General features: G+C 52.7%; 1 protein-coding gene across 1 annotated transcript; it reads right to left on the bottom strand.

Annotated features, from left to right (window-relative positions):
- Positions 1 to 1302: 1302 nt before the first annotated feature.
- Mcat (malonyl-CoA-acyl carrier protein transacylase) lies at positions 1303 to 11667 on the bottom strand. Its single transcript, XM_028856761.2, is given in 5 exon segments — positions 1303 to 2417; positions 2419 to 2526; positions 6101 to 6318; positions 9538 to 9625; positions 11205 to 11667. Coding segments are annotated over 5 exon segments (1143 nt in total). The 5' UTR covers positions 11619 to 11667; the 3' UTR covers positions 1303 to 2102.
- Between the last annotated feature and the right edge of the window lie 1120 nt (positions 11668 to 12787).

Raw genomic sequence — 12787 nt, 5'->3', positions numbered from 1 at the left:
CTGGTGGGATCTCAGCCCAAAGGGCTGTGACCAGGGAGGCCGTCAAGCTGGCTATTCCTGGGACAGGAGCTAACTCCACTGTGGCTTTGAGTCCTCCAGCAGGGTTGGGGAGGCGGAGGCGGCAGGAATGAGCACTGCTCTAGAGATGGGAGGAAAGGGCCTTCCTGGGCTAGGCAAAGGAGGCAGATGTCACTCAGCTCCGGTTCCCACCATGTTTCCCACAGACCACCATCAGCCCCGTTGGGCCTCGGTGAGCCTCCTACCCATGTGGCCACGGGCTCTAGGCTCTCTCTTCAGCAAGGCAGTTATGACCCTCAAGCCGGAACCTCACTCCGGGCGGTGGGAAACTGAGGCCACACCCAGAGCACCTGTACTCCCTTCTCGGGGTGCAGATCAGAGCTGGTTGCTCTAGGCTTGCCTCGGCTCCCAAGCCCTGGGTATCTCTGTGAGTTGGCACCGGCCCAGTAGGGTGCCAGCTCCCATCCTGTCACAGCTGCCCGAGGCCTCACAGGGCGTCCATGGATGTTGCTCGGGAGAACAAAGGCCACCTGCTTTGGGTACTCCTCTTTCAAGACACCAGACTGAACACCAGAGCCCCGCCCCCAGCTGCGTAACCCGGTCCACAGTCTTCTGTGAGAGCAGTCCTGCTGACTTTAGAACAAGGATTGCTCCCCTGCTCAAGGGTGGAGGGTTCTGGGACAGTGGGGCACCTTCCCTCAGGTGACAAGGCTGTGGGAGCATCTGGGGCCTTGCATGTGGCCACACTGGGTGGGACCCGCCACTCCCTATGTGCTGTCCTGTGGGATGCACTAGTTCAGGTCGACCTCATGCTGGGCTCGGGAGAGGTGAGCACAAGCTTCTGAGGTGGCAGCGACCCTGCAGACAGCCAGGAGCCCAGAGAGAACCACAGGAGTCAATCCCCTGCAAGCAAATGCTAATAGCTTTCCAGAATCCTCATTTAGAGAAGGGCTGCTCTGTCTGCTTGATGCCAAACTCGGGAGCGTAAGCCATTCTCCTGCCTCAGCTAGGACAGGCGTGCTCACTCAGGGTGGGGCAAGCTGCACTTGCACTCACGTTGAGATCCACAGGGTATCTAGAGGTCACAAGGCCCCAAGTACCACCGACCAGGACCAAAACCAGTTGCACAAGAATGGGGACAGTTGAGTAATAGGACAGGTCCTGTCCAGAGGCCAGCAGAGTCCTGCTGAGAAGGCTAACCAGACTAGGTGCAGGCCTCCCCAACAAGTTAATGGGCTCCATCCCCGAGATTCCCCAGCATCACTGAATGAGAAAGCCAGCCAGGCAGCTTAGAAAGGCTCACATTTATTAGGCGTCTCCCCAGGAGCTTCACTCTTCTCCTGCTGTGGAGCAGGCTGTGTTGTGAGGGAAGCCATACACAGCTGATTCTTCAGTGACCACTGTCCCATGAACAACTTGGTGCTGGTGGGGTCTCTCCATGGATGAACTGGGGCTGGCCTAGGCAGCCAGGGTCCCAGGCTACCCTTCTTGCCCAGATACACCCTACATCTTACACCATGCTCCAAGTTCCCTCTACAAGGGACCACCCACTCTAGGGCATACAGCAGGCACTTAATATGCGTTTCTTGGATATGGACAGTATATGGTACTCAATCTCCCAGCTGTCGAGTGAGGAGAGGGCAAAGTGGCTGCCAAGGCCACTGGCCAGATTGAAGGCCAAAGGAGCTATGATCTCGGCCCTGGGTGAGCAGCTGGCACGGGTGACTGATAAACCCCTCTGGCACCAGGCCTGGTTGGAAGCCAAGCAGTGTCCACAGCACCAACAGGGCAAGTCTAAGGCTGCCCCAGGCTAGCCCTTCCTGGATTCACTGAGGGGCATGGTTGGGTTCAGAGGCAGAGCAGCATGCTGGTCAGGCAGGTGGTCTGGGGAAATTGTTTCCCCCAGCAGCCAGACAGCTTGTCAGGTGTAGGGATGGGTTGAGTCACACAATGTGGCACTCAAGGGCTATGCTCTGAGGGAAGCCTTAGCCACAGCTGACACTGCAGTGACCATTGTCCTCAAGTCTGAGGAAAGAGGGCAGGTACAGAATGGCCTCATCCTGGCGCCATTCCACACAAGGCCCTCAGAGGTCAGGATCCACACTGGTCTGCATCACATCCACGTGGTGGTAGTACTTCCATGCCTGCCTGTTGCAGCTCTTGAGGATGCTTCCCAGCTGCCGCCCTGGGCCTACCTCAAAGGTGCTGGGGAACTCGGTGCCCTTCTTCCGCTCATAGATAGAGTGCATTGTCTGTTCCCATTTCACCGGAGATATCACCTGCTGCCCCAGCAGCTTCCGGATGTGTTGGGGGTGCATGTATTTATGCCCATTGACGTTGGAGTGGACAGCAACCAGTGGCTTCTTGATGTTAATTGTGCCTAGAATCTTCACCAGGGGGCTCCACGGCCGGCTCCATGAGGCAGGTATGGAAGCCGCCACTCACCGGCAACATCTTGGTGCGCTTGAAGTGATACTTAGCAGAATTCTTCCGGAGAAACTGTAGGGCCTGATGGGGAAAAAAATGAGGAATCTCACAGATAGTTCCAGCTGTGCTGGCATCCTTTGTGTGTGTGTGTGTGTGTGTGTGTGCTGGGATGGAATCCAGGGGTCTGTGTGTGCAAAGCAAGACTTCTGCCACTAACTTTCATCCTCAGCTGTTGGCTTTTTGAGACCAGGCCGCTGTCCGGAGCCCAGGCTAGCTTTGTACTCATAGTCCTCCTGCCTAAGCTTCCCGAGTGCTGGGATCACAAGGTGTGCCTTACCACATGTGGCCCACAAGCCCTTCGGCGATCACCTTAGTCCACTTTTTCAATTCTAGTTAACTTGGTTGTACAGCCAATGCCCCAGCAGGCTGTCTTTCTTTTTTTAGGTTTATTTATTTTACTTTTATGTGTGTGTTTTGCCTGCATGTATGCCACATGCATGCCTGGTGTCCAAGGACAACAGAAGAGGATGCCTGGTCCCCTGAACTGGAGTTGTGGATGGTTGTAAATAATATCATATGGGTTCTGAAAACCAAACATGGGTCCTCTGCAAGAACAAGAGTTCCTAACCTCTGCATCATCTCTCCGTCCCAACGGTCTTTCTGTAGGGAGGTGACATTCACCTGCCCCAAATGAGAAGTGACCATGGCTGTTAAATAGAAATGTAGTCTGACGTGGCCTAGAACTGACCAGCGTAGTAGCTTGGACACTCTTCCTCGCCCCTGAAATGGCACAATGCTGCTGGAAAGGGGGCATTCAACTCCAAAGCAGAGACGGGCTGGAGTGATAGCTCATCAGTTAAGAGCACATACTGCTCTTGCAAAGGACCTGAGTTCAGTTCCCAGCACCCATGTGTGCAACTCCAGCTTCAGGGCACCCACTGTCCTCTCTGACCTCCACTCATATGCACATGCACCTCCACAACAGACACAGACATACACACATACACACAATTCAAAACAAATCTTTTGTTTGAGACAGGGATCTCTCTGCGTAGACCAGGTTGGCCTCAAAACTCACAAAGATCTGCTTGCCTCTGCCTTCCAGATGTTGGGATTAAAGGCATGCACCGTCAAACCTGACAAAAATAAATCTTAACAAAAAGTGTGTGTTGGGGGGAGAGCACAGGGCATCTGGAGGAGGAGCTGGCAGTACCTAGCACACATACTAGTTTTCAACCAAGAATCCTACTTCCTGGTGATTGCTCCCAAGCCTGCTTCATGTCCCTCTCTCTAGAGCCTGCAGGACAGGAACTCAGAGGGATGACCCATGCCCACTTCACCAGCTCCTTGCTGGGCCCAGGATAACCACAGTTACCCACAGGCTATGGTGAGAGCTGTGCTGGGCACGGCAGTCTGGTGGTCAGGTCAGCAGACCTTAGGTTCTCACTCCACACCCACTGTAATCCCACGGCAGCAGCCGTCCATCCTCCAAGTTTAGATGGTGCTGGTTTTGGCTGTTTGCCCATCTCTCTGTATCCCACTCTGAAGAATGTACCTGCTCACCTGGGCATGGTAATGGGACTTCTGATGAGTGAAGCCCAAACCTCCTTCCTGTCTTTAGTCCCAGCTTCCAGCCACAGGGTGACAGACAGTGCCACAGTGCCTAGCAGGGCAGGTGTGTGCACCATGCCATGAGAGGTCTGGGCTGCGGTTACTGTTTCCAGTCCCTTTTCGACCTCAGTGCCTTGACACCCACTGAGGACACACCCCAGGAACTGGGGGACTCTCTGACCCTAAACACCACCCTTCCCACCACGCCTGGATTTGACCTCATGCAGACCCCGATGTAGACAACTGCTCCGTGATACTTCTTGTGGCACGTGGTGCTTCTCAGGTAGGGTTCTTGACTAATCAGTGGTAGAGCTGTGGTAGCAAGGCTAGAGTCTCTAGATCCAGAAGGCTCTTCTATACAGCCCCTAGTTTTTAAATGCTGCCAGAGGCCAAGGAGCTATTCCCCTATCACTTTCTGGAAATGGCTCCATGCTGGGGAACCCCAGCCTTCACCTGAGCTTTCTGGGAAAGTGCTGGCAAGACTACCCGAGTAGTACTAGGCTTGTCAGCCAAGGTCTCCCTGGTGTAGTACGCAGACGGGATGTGGTAGAGCAGAGCCTGCCTGCCTGGGGCCTCCTGAGCCACTTCTTAGGCTGCTCATGGAGGTGACATGGTGACCTTCTACCACGTCACATGAGTCACCAAAGCGCTGTGGTGCTCACAGGTTCAGAGATGGTATTTGAAAGGTCACCCAGCAAAGGTGAGCCAGACAGTGGGAGGAAACCACCAGAGTGAGGACCGGGGTTTAGTGACAAAGAACTGTGTGTGCGGTTTGGTTTGCTTGATTTTTTGAGTCAGGGTGTCACCATGTCGCCCTGGCTGTCCTGGAACTCACTGTAGACCAGACTGGCCTTGAACTCAGAGATCCTCTTGCTCCTGCCTCTGCTTCCCAAGTTCTGGGATTAAAGATGTGCACTATCACACCTGGTTATACGCTGTTATTTTTGAGACAGGGTTGTAGGTAGTCCAGGCTGGCCTTGAACGCCAAATCCTTTTGCGTTCCTCTCTCAAGTGCTGGGTTTTAAAGTATGTGCCTTCGGCCCAGCTACTGGGGTTCAAATTTGGCCTTCAGTGGCACATGCTTGAGGCAGTGTTGACTGTGAGTTCAAGACCAGCATAGGCTACACAGAGGACTCAAACTTCTGGCCCTTGTCTCTCCATCTCAGCTTCCCTTTGTGTGAAATGCGATAATGACGCCTTCGATGGTGGGCTGGCAGCGAGGGAGTTAGACAGGTGACAACAGGCTCTTACATGGCTTCTAGTTGCACTTTCTTGGCACCTCAAGGTTGCACTGGGGCCCCAGCTGCCACGTCCACAGGGCTCCTGCCCCTCCACTTAGTGCTTGACCTGCCCCGTCCTGTGTTCCTGGACCTGCTGTCACCTTGTCACACTGCTCCTCCTTTGACAACAGGAACGCTAATGGGTCTGTGTGTCCCTAGTGCACAGAATATCTTGGTGTGACACTTGGAGAAACAGCAGACCACAGAGGACGGAGCACTCGAATGCAAAATCAGACACTTAAAAAAAAAAGGAGGGTGTCTGGTGGTGGTGGCGCACGCCTTTAATCCCAGCACTCGGGAGGCAGAGGCAGGTGGATCTCTGTGAGTTCGAGGCCAGCCTGGACTACTGAGTGAGTTCCAGAACAGCCAGGGCTACACAGAGAAACCCTGTCTCAATGCCCCACCCCCCCAAAAAAAAATAAAGATTTAAGATAGCAAAAGAAAAAGCCAGGTAAAAAAGCCAGACAAAGCCACAGAAAACAGGCCCTCTCTCAAAGCAAGCAGCCAGACTGCAGGCCTAGCATGGCATGGCCGGCCCTTTGACCTGACAGGCGACTGGTCCAGAAATTGTGTTTGCCGGGAAGCAGGTGATGCCCTGGCTTCTGCTCCTCTCTGCAGCACTCGCTCTGCCACACACACCCTCAGCCATTTCTCCAGGCCACGCTCAGCAAGGCGCCCACTCTGCCACTGGGACCCACAGGCATGCAGACTCCCCTGCTCCCCAATGGCCTGGAGTCTGTGAGGGTGGCTCCGTCAGCACTAACCTCAAGGTGTCCTGAGATGACCCTGCAGTCCGGAAAGAGGTAGTTGGACACCTGGCACACTGGGTTCTCTATGCCCAGAGACTTGCAGTGCTCCTGGGCTTCCATGCAGGCGAAGGAGAAATTGGACTGACGCTGGCCGAGGACAGACAGCATCCCACTGGGGATGGCTTCAGATGCTTCTTGCATGGCTTCGGCTCGGACCTTCACCGCATACAGACCTAGCCAGACAGAAATGCGTTTGGAAATCTAACTGTGAGACGGAGGGTGAGCCATCAGCGAGGGAAACAGTGGCAGTGGTGCTGACGCCAGGTCGGGGGTCACAGTTCTAATCATCTTTATCTGCCATGCTGAGTGGTCATATCCAGCACAGAAGAGCATTTACTGCACAGATCGACCTGATGGACACAAAGTGAAAAGCAGCGTGCCCACTCTATTAACACAAATAACTTGGGCTGGAAAAACGGCTCATCAGTTAACAGTGCTTATGTTCCTTCAGGGGGCTAGGGTTCCATCCCCATCACCCACATCGGGCATCTCACAAGTGCATGCAATGCCAGTTCCAGTGCCCTAGGTACTGCACACACTTGGCACACAGAAACTCATGCCAGCACACACACACATAAAAATAGATGTTATCTCAGGACAGGAGACTGTTTGGCTACTACACTGTGAGAGAGTCTACCGGCCGTGATAGGCAGAGACCAGGGGTCCTGCTTCAAAGAGCACCCTACAATGCTCAGGAAGGCCCCTAAAATCTCCTGGTCTCAAACATCAGTATGGCTGCTTCAGAGTCCAGGGAGGTGGAGAGAAACAGGCTTGGAACTGCTCGGTGTCAGGCAAGCCACACCTTCAGGTTCAACTTTCGGCTAGCAAACCAGGACAATAATATCCACTCTGTCTGGGCTGTTATAGAAAATGGGAGCTGTGATTTAAGAGAAACTGAAAAGGAACAGCAGCCAAGACCACCAGACAGACAGGCGGCTGTAGAACTACAAAAATGTACATGAACTTCATGAAACATGACTCATAAGCCAGGCAGGAGTAATCCATGCAGAGCCCTAGACCCCACACTGCCAAGGCAGGACAGTAGAAACTGGCTCGGGTCAAAGTGAATACAGGACTGCAGTCGGGCGGGGAGACAGAGAGGAAGGGCTAGGACAGTACCTCTGTCCACTCCCAACGTCTCTTCCTTGGGCAGGATGGGCTGACCAGAAAGAGGAGAGACAGGGACCGCCTGGGGCTTGACCCAGACAGAGGCCCGAGGGACCAGCCTCACACCCTTCTCTGCGCATACCACTCACTCAGGAATGGGCATGTTGTGTGGGATTTACAGCTCCATGGCCCTGGGCAACCGTGGGGTACACACCTGTAGAGCTGTTGACAGGAAGCAGAGAAAAGACTAGGCAAGGTGGAGGGCAGGTGTGGTAAAGTAGTAACTATGACAGACGCCACACAAAGACATTTAGCACGCACCCGTGAACATGCTGTCACTCTGTGTACGCTGCACACACAAAAACTACAAACCCAGCGGGACACGGAAACACTGCCATCCCTCCTGCAATAGTAATAAGCTTTTTTTCCCCCCGGAGCTGGGGACCGAACCCAGGGCCTTGTGCTTGCTAGGCAAGCGCTCTACCACTGAGCTAAATCCCCAAACCCCGTAATATGCTTTTTAAAACAGCACTGGTAAAGCCAGGTGGTGGTGGCTCACGCTTTAATCCCAGCATTTGGGAGGCAGAAGCAAGTGGATCTCTGAGTTCTAGGCCAGCCTGGTCTACAGAGTGAGTTCTAGGACAGTCAGGGCTACACTGAAAAACCCTGTCTCAAAAAACAAAAACAAAACCAACGAAACAAAAAGAACCCAACATTGGGGCTGGAGATGTAGCTCAGGGCAGAGTGCTTGCCTAACACACTCAAGGCCACAGGTTCAATGCCCAGCACACTCCCTCAAGAACACCTCACTCCCTTTTCCTCCTCCTCCAACCCCGTAGGACCTGCCCCTTCTACCAGCTGGATTCATGTAGTGTGGGCACTTCACAGTAAGTTTAACTATACAGCGGCTGTACTATTTACATTCTCAGAAGCTGGAACCTGGGCTGATTTCTGTGCATCCTCAACCCTCCTCTCCCATAGGCTATGAAATGCTGTTCATGTGGGATGACTTGCATTTCCTTGATGACCACTGTTGTTAAACACATGCTTGCTGGCCACCTGGGTCTCATCTCTCGAGAAATGTGAGTTCAAGTCCCTTCCCTGCATTGACCTATAAAGCAAACTTTAAATCAATGAACTGATCAGTCAGCCAGGCACTTGTGGTGTGTGCTCTCGCTCTCCCGCTCAGTGTGTGTGTGTGTGTGTGTGTGTGTGTGTGTGTGTGTGTGTGTGTCTGTCTGTCTGTCTGTCTGTCTGTCTGTCTGCCTGTCTCTGCCTCTACTCCCCTTTCACTCTCCACTCTCTCTCAGACAAAATGTTACTGAGGCTAGCACGGAACTCAAATCCTCCCTCCTTTTTGAGACAGGGTCTCACTATATAGACCAGGCTGGCTTTGAACTCACGTAGATTCACCTGCCTTTTCTCATTTTTTCAAGTGTTGGAATTAAGAGCATGGGCCCAAGCTCAGCTCAAGCGACCTTCTCGCCACAACCTCCCAAGTAGCCAAGGCAACAAGGATATGCTACTGTGCCTGGCTTCAGAAAAAAAAAAAAAAAATCTTAGGAAAAAATCTTAACCAATGGCTCTCTGGTTAAGAGTACTGACTGCTCTTGCAGAGGATCCAAGTTCAGTTCCCTGCATTCATGCTGGATGCTGGGAATAGGCTTTGCATACATACACTAGGCAATAATCAAAGTATTCTTTTACTCTTTTTCTTTTTTCATGGAACACCTACTGAGCATTTCCAGGTGTGACAGACACAGAGAGTGAGTGCCTTAAGAATGCAAAGGAAGGGCCAGCAAGAGGGCTCAGGGGGTAAAGGTGCCTGCGGCCAAACCTAACAACCTGAGTTCAATCCTGGGAATCCACATGTTGGAAGGAAGGATAGATTAATTCCTAAAAGTTGTCCTCTGACCTCCTCACACACACCATACATACACACACACACACACACACACACACACACGCACAATTTTATGTAATTTAAAAAGAATGCAAATGAGAGTGAAGGAAGGTGGCCACGGAATCAAGAAAGAGCTATCATCTGTAATCTGTCCGTGGGGGTGAGGTTTCCCCTGTTGCTAAGATTACACAGAAAACCTGCACTGAATCCTTCAGACTTCAAAGGGGATCAGTGGAATCCGGTCCTTGAGCTCCAGGGTCACCTGCAGCCCTGTGCTCCCTTCCCGGCAACCTTGGAGTTGGTCCAGCACCACTGTCCACAGAGTCCCGTCCCACTGAGCCCAGCAAGAACACACCCCGCACAAGCCAAGGTCCTTGTGTACCTTCAGAAAACTCCATGGCCCCAGCAAACACGAGGGCTGCAAACTCTCCCACGCTGAATCCAGCTGCAGCAACACAGTTCTCAATGGCCTGCGGGGACAGAGCAGAACGTGAGGCTGGACGCTTGGGAAGAGTTCCGTCCAGGGACATGCACCTGGGAATCGGCAGGGCAGTTAAGTGTCACCATGAGCCGATTCTGTTGGCCTGGTACTCCGGCTCGAAGCAGACACAGACTATTATTTACTCGTGTTTTTTTTTTATTCTGAATGATAGTCCTCTATGTATTCCTGTTCTTGGACTCTTCTACTCCGGCTCGAAGGCAGAGCACGACACTCTCAGGCACACCTGGCGCTGACAACCAAGTCTCTGGAATGTCTAATGCTGCCCTGTTATTTGACGAGAGGACCTTTCCCAGAAAGGAAGGCTAAAGCCAATCCTACCCACACCATGACCCAGAGCTCTGCATCCTCTTGCCTCTGCCCAGAGCACTTTCCTGGGTACACGGGGTACAGAAGTTACGTGCACACTGCCTATGACCACTCATGGCTGTAATCACAGCACGGGGGAGGGAACAGAAGCTAAGGGATTTTGAGTTCATCAACAACACAGCTACTTTATAGTGCATCCTTCCCATGCTCCCAACCAAAACAAAAGTACAGGCATTAAAAATATGATTTTTTGGGCAGTGGCGAACACCTTTAATCCCAGCATTTGGGAGGCAGAGGCAGGCGGATCTCTGAGTTTGAGGCCAGCCTGGTCTACAGAGCCAGATCCAGGACAGGCACCAAAACTACACAGAGAAACCCTGTCTGGGGCGGGGGGATTTTTTCCAGGCCACATAGAACTGCATTTCAGTCCCCTAGACCTACTTCACACTACTACTAAGTAGATAACGACAATCTCTATAAAAATCTCCGTAGAGGCTTGGCCCAAAGTAAGCACTGAGGAATGTAACCTTGAGCTTCCTGTCACTCCATCTTACAAAGTGGCTGTCAAGGTAAAACAGAGGGTCTCAGCACCAGTTAACATATATTGTCCTGGTACTACTCTATTTTAACAGCAAGTGATGTCACATGCTGTAATATCTGCCATGCCATCTTCTGTCTTTTCTAGACAGGGTCTCACTATGTAGCCCTGACTGGCCTACAACTTGCTATGTAGTCCAGGCTGGTCAGATCCACTGGAACTGGAGTTACAGACAGTACAGACAGTTGTGAGCTGACATGTAGGTGCTGGGAATTGAACCTGGGTCCTCTGGAAGTGCTCTTAACTGCTGAGCTGTCTCTCCAGCCCCTCGATAAATAATAAAGATTTATGTGTGTGAATGTTTTGCTCGCCTGAATGTTATGAGCACGTGGTGCACATACTTGGTACCCGCAGAAGCCATAAAACGGTGTTGGATCCCATGGAACTGGAGTGCTGGGAACCGAACCCAGGCCCTCTTAACTTCAGAACCATCTCTCCGGCCCAACACATTCATCTTTAATGTACTAAGTTAACTCGGTGCATTAAGTGTGAACTGTGTCTCTTCTAAGATGCAAACACCCTTGGAGCAGGAATCCTTGTTTTTTGCTTTTTGTTTTTGCAGGGAGTCTAGAATACTATCAATGAGTTCTACAATGGGGACCAATAAGAACCCTGCAGACCCAACAGACTCTCCTCGGCTCACCGCCGGCTGCAGGTGATGTAGCTTCTCCAAGGCGGCCAGCGAGGCCACGAAGACGGCGGGTTGGCAGTGCACCGTGCGGTCCAGGTCCTCCTGTGGCCCGTACAGGCACAGCTCCAGCAGATCATAGCCCAGCACCCGGTGCGCGGCCTCGTAGAGCTGGCGCACGCGCGGGAAGCCGAGCAGGCCGGCACCCATGCCGACCGCCTGGCTGCCCTGGCCCGGGAAGAGCAGCACGGAGCAGCCTGCAGGCGGTCGCCGCGCCACCGCCTCCTGGGCCCCCGCCTCGGCCGAGCTGGCGTCCCGCAGCAGCTCGGCCACGTCCACGGCGTTCGGCGGCGGCTCCCGGTGGCTCGAGGCGGCGCGCCGTCCCCAGGACCCCCAGGCCCACCCGGCCCGAGCTACCCGGGCGCTCATAGCGAGACACAGACTAGGTGTTCGTTACCGCGGCGACTAAGGTGCACTGCGGCTGCGCAGCCGTGCGGTCCTTCGCGTATTTCCTGTCGGGTCGCTTAGGCAGCCAGAAAGAAAAAAAGTTCCTATGTTACTGATCCACCTCAGCTCTCATACCATTTGCAGGCGTGTCTTGGTCCTGTCGTGGTCTGTGAGTTTCCTTAAACCTCTCCAGCCAGGAACCACAGACAGCATTCCACAGTGAGCCCTCAATAGGTATTTACGTACTAAATGGTGCAACGCCGTCCAGTAGAACGTGAAAGAGTACAGCGAACCCTGGCACATCCCCCCCCCCCACCGCCCCCCATGATTCTGCCAACTGTATTAAGCAAGCAGTTCTTGAGTTTCCTACAAAACACAACTAGGTGCCCAGCTCCTAACAAGCACACAATACATCTTCTTGTCATGGAACCAAGTCCAGGATCGTTTTCAGATTCGCTTTTTAAAATTATCAGTTAACAACCAAAAAAAAAAAAAGCCGGGCGGTGGTGGTGCACGCCTTTAATCCCAGCACTTGGGAGGCAGAGCCAGGCGGATCTCTGTGAGTTCGAGGCCAGCCTGGTCTCCAAAGCGAGTTCCAGGAAAGGCGCAAAGCTACACAGAGAAACCCTGTCTCAAAAACCAAAAAAAAAAAAAAAAAAAAAAAAAGAAATAAAATTATCAGTTAACAAAAGCCTCAAAGATTAAGTGACACATGGTCAGTGACAGAACAGCAGACTGGAAGCTGTGCTTGTGCGGTTCTGAGAGCGTGTGTGTGTGTGTGTGTGTGTGTGTGTGTGTGTGTGTGTGAGTCAGACAGATTCTGACCTCACCCCTGCATCACATTCTGGAACTCTGATCTGTTCTCATTTCCTGCCTGTCTCTGCTAAGTCGCCCAGGACGGACGCACACACACACACACACACACACACACACACACACACATTCACGCGCGCGCACACGCACACCACAGCACTTCACAATGAGAAGATCTATGTGGAGATATGTTTCAGTATACCCTGGCTGGCATACCAATGCCATAGACTTCAGGGCCTAAATAATAGGAATCATATCTCAGAGTTCTGGAGACTGAGAAGTCCAGGGTCAAGCAAGACACTTGCAGATGCAGTCCCTGGAAAGAGTCTGTTTCCCGG

Source organism: Peromyscus leucopus, chromosome 20 (genome assembly GCF_004664715.2).
Source record: "Peromyscus leucopus breed LL Stock chromosome 20, UCI_PerLeu_2.1, whole genome shotgun sequence".
Lineage (NCBI taxonomy): Eukaryota > Metazoa > Chordata > Mammalia > Rodentia > Cricetidae > Peromyscus > Peromyscus leucopus.
This window is presented reverse-complemented; position numbering and strand designations above follow the sequence as displayed.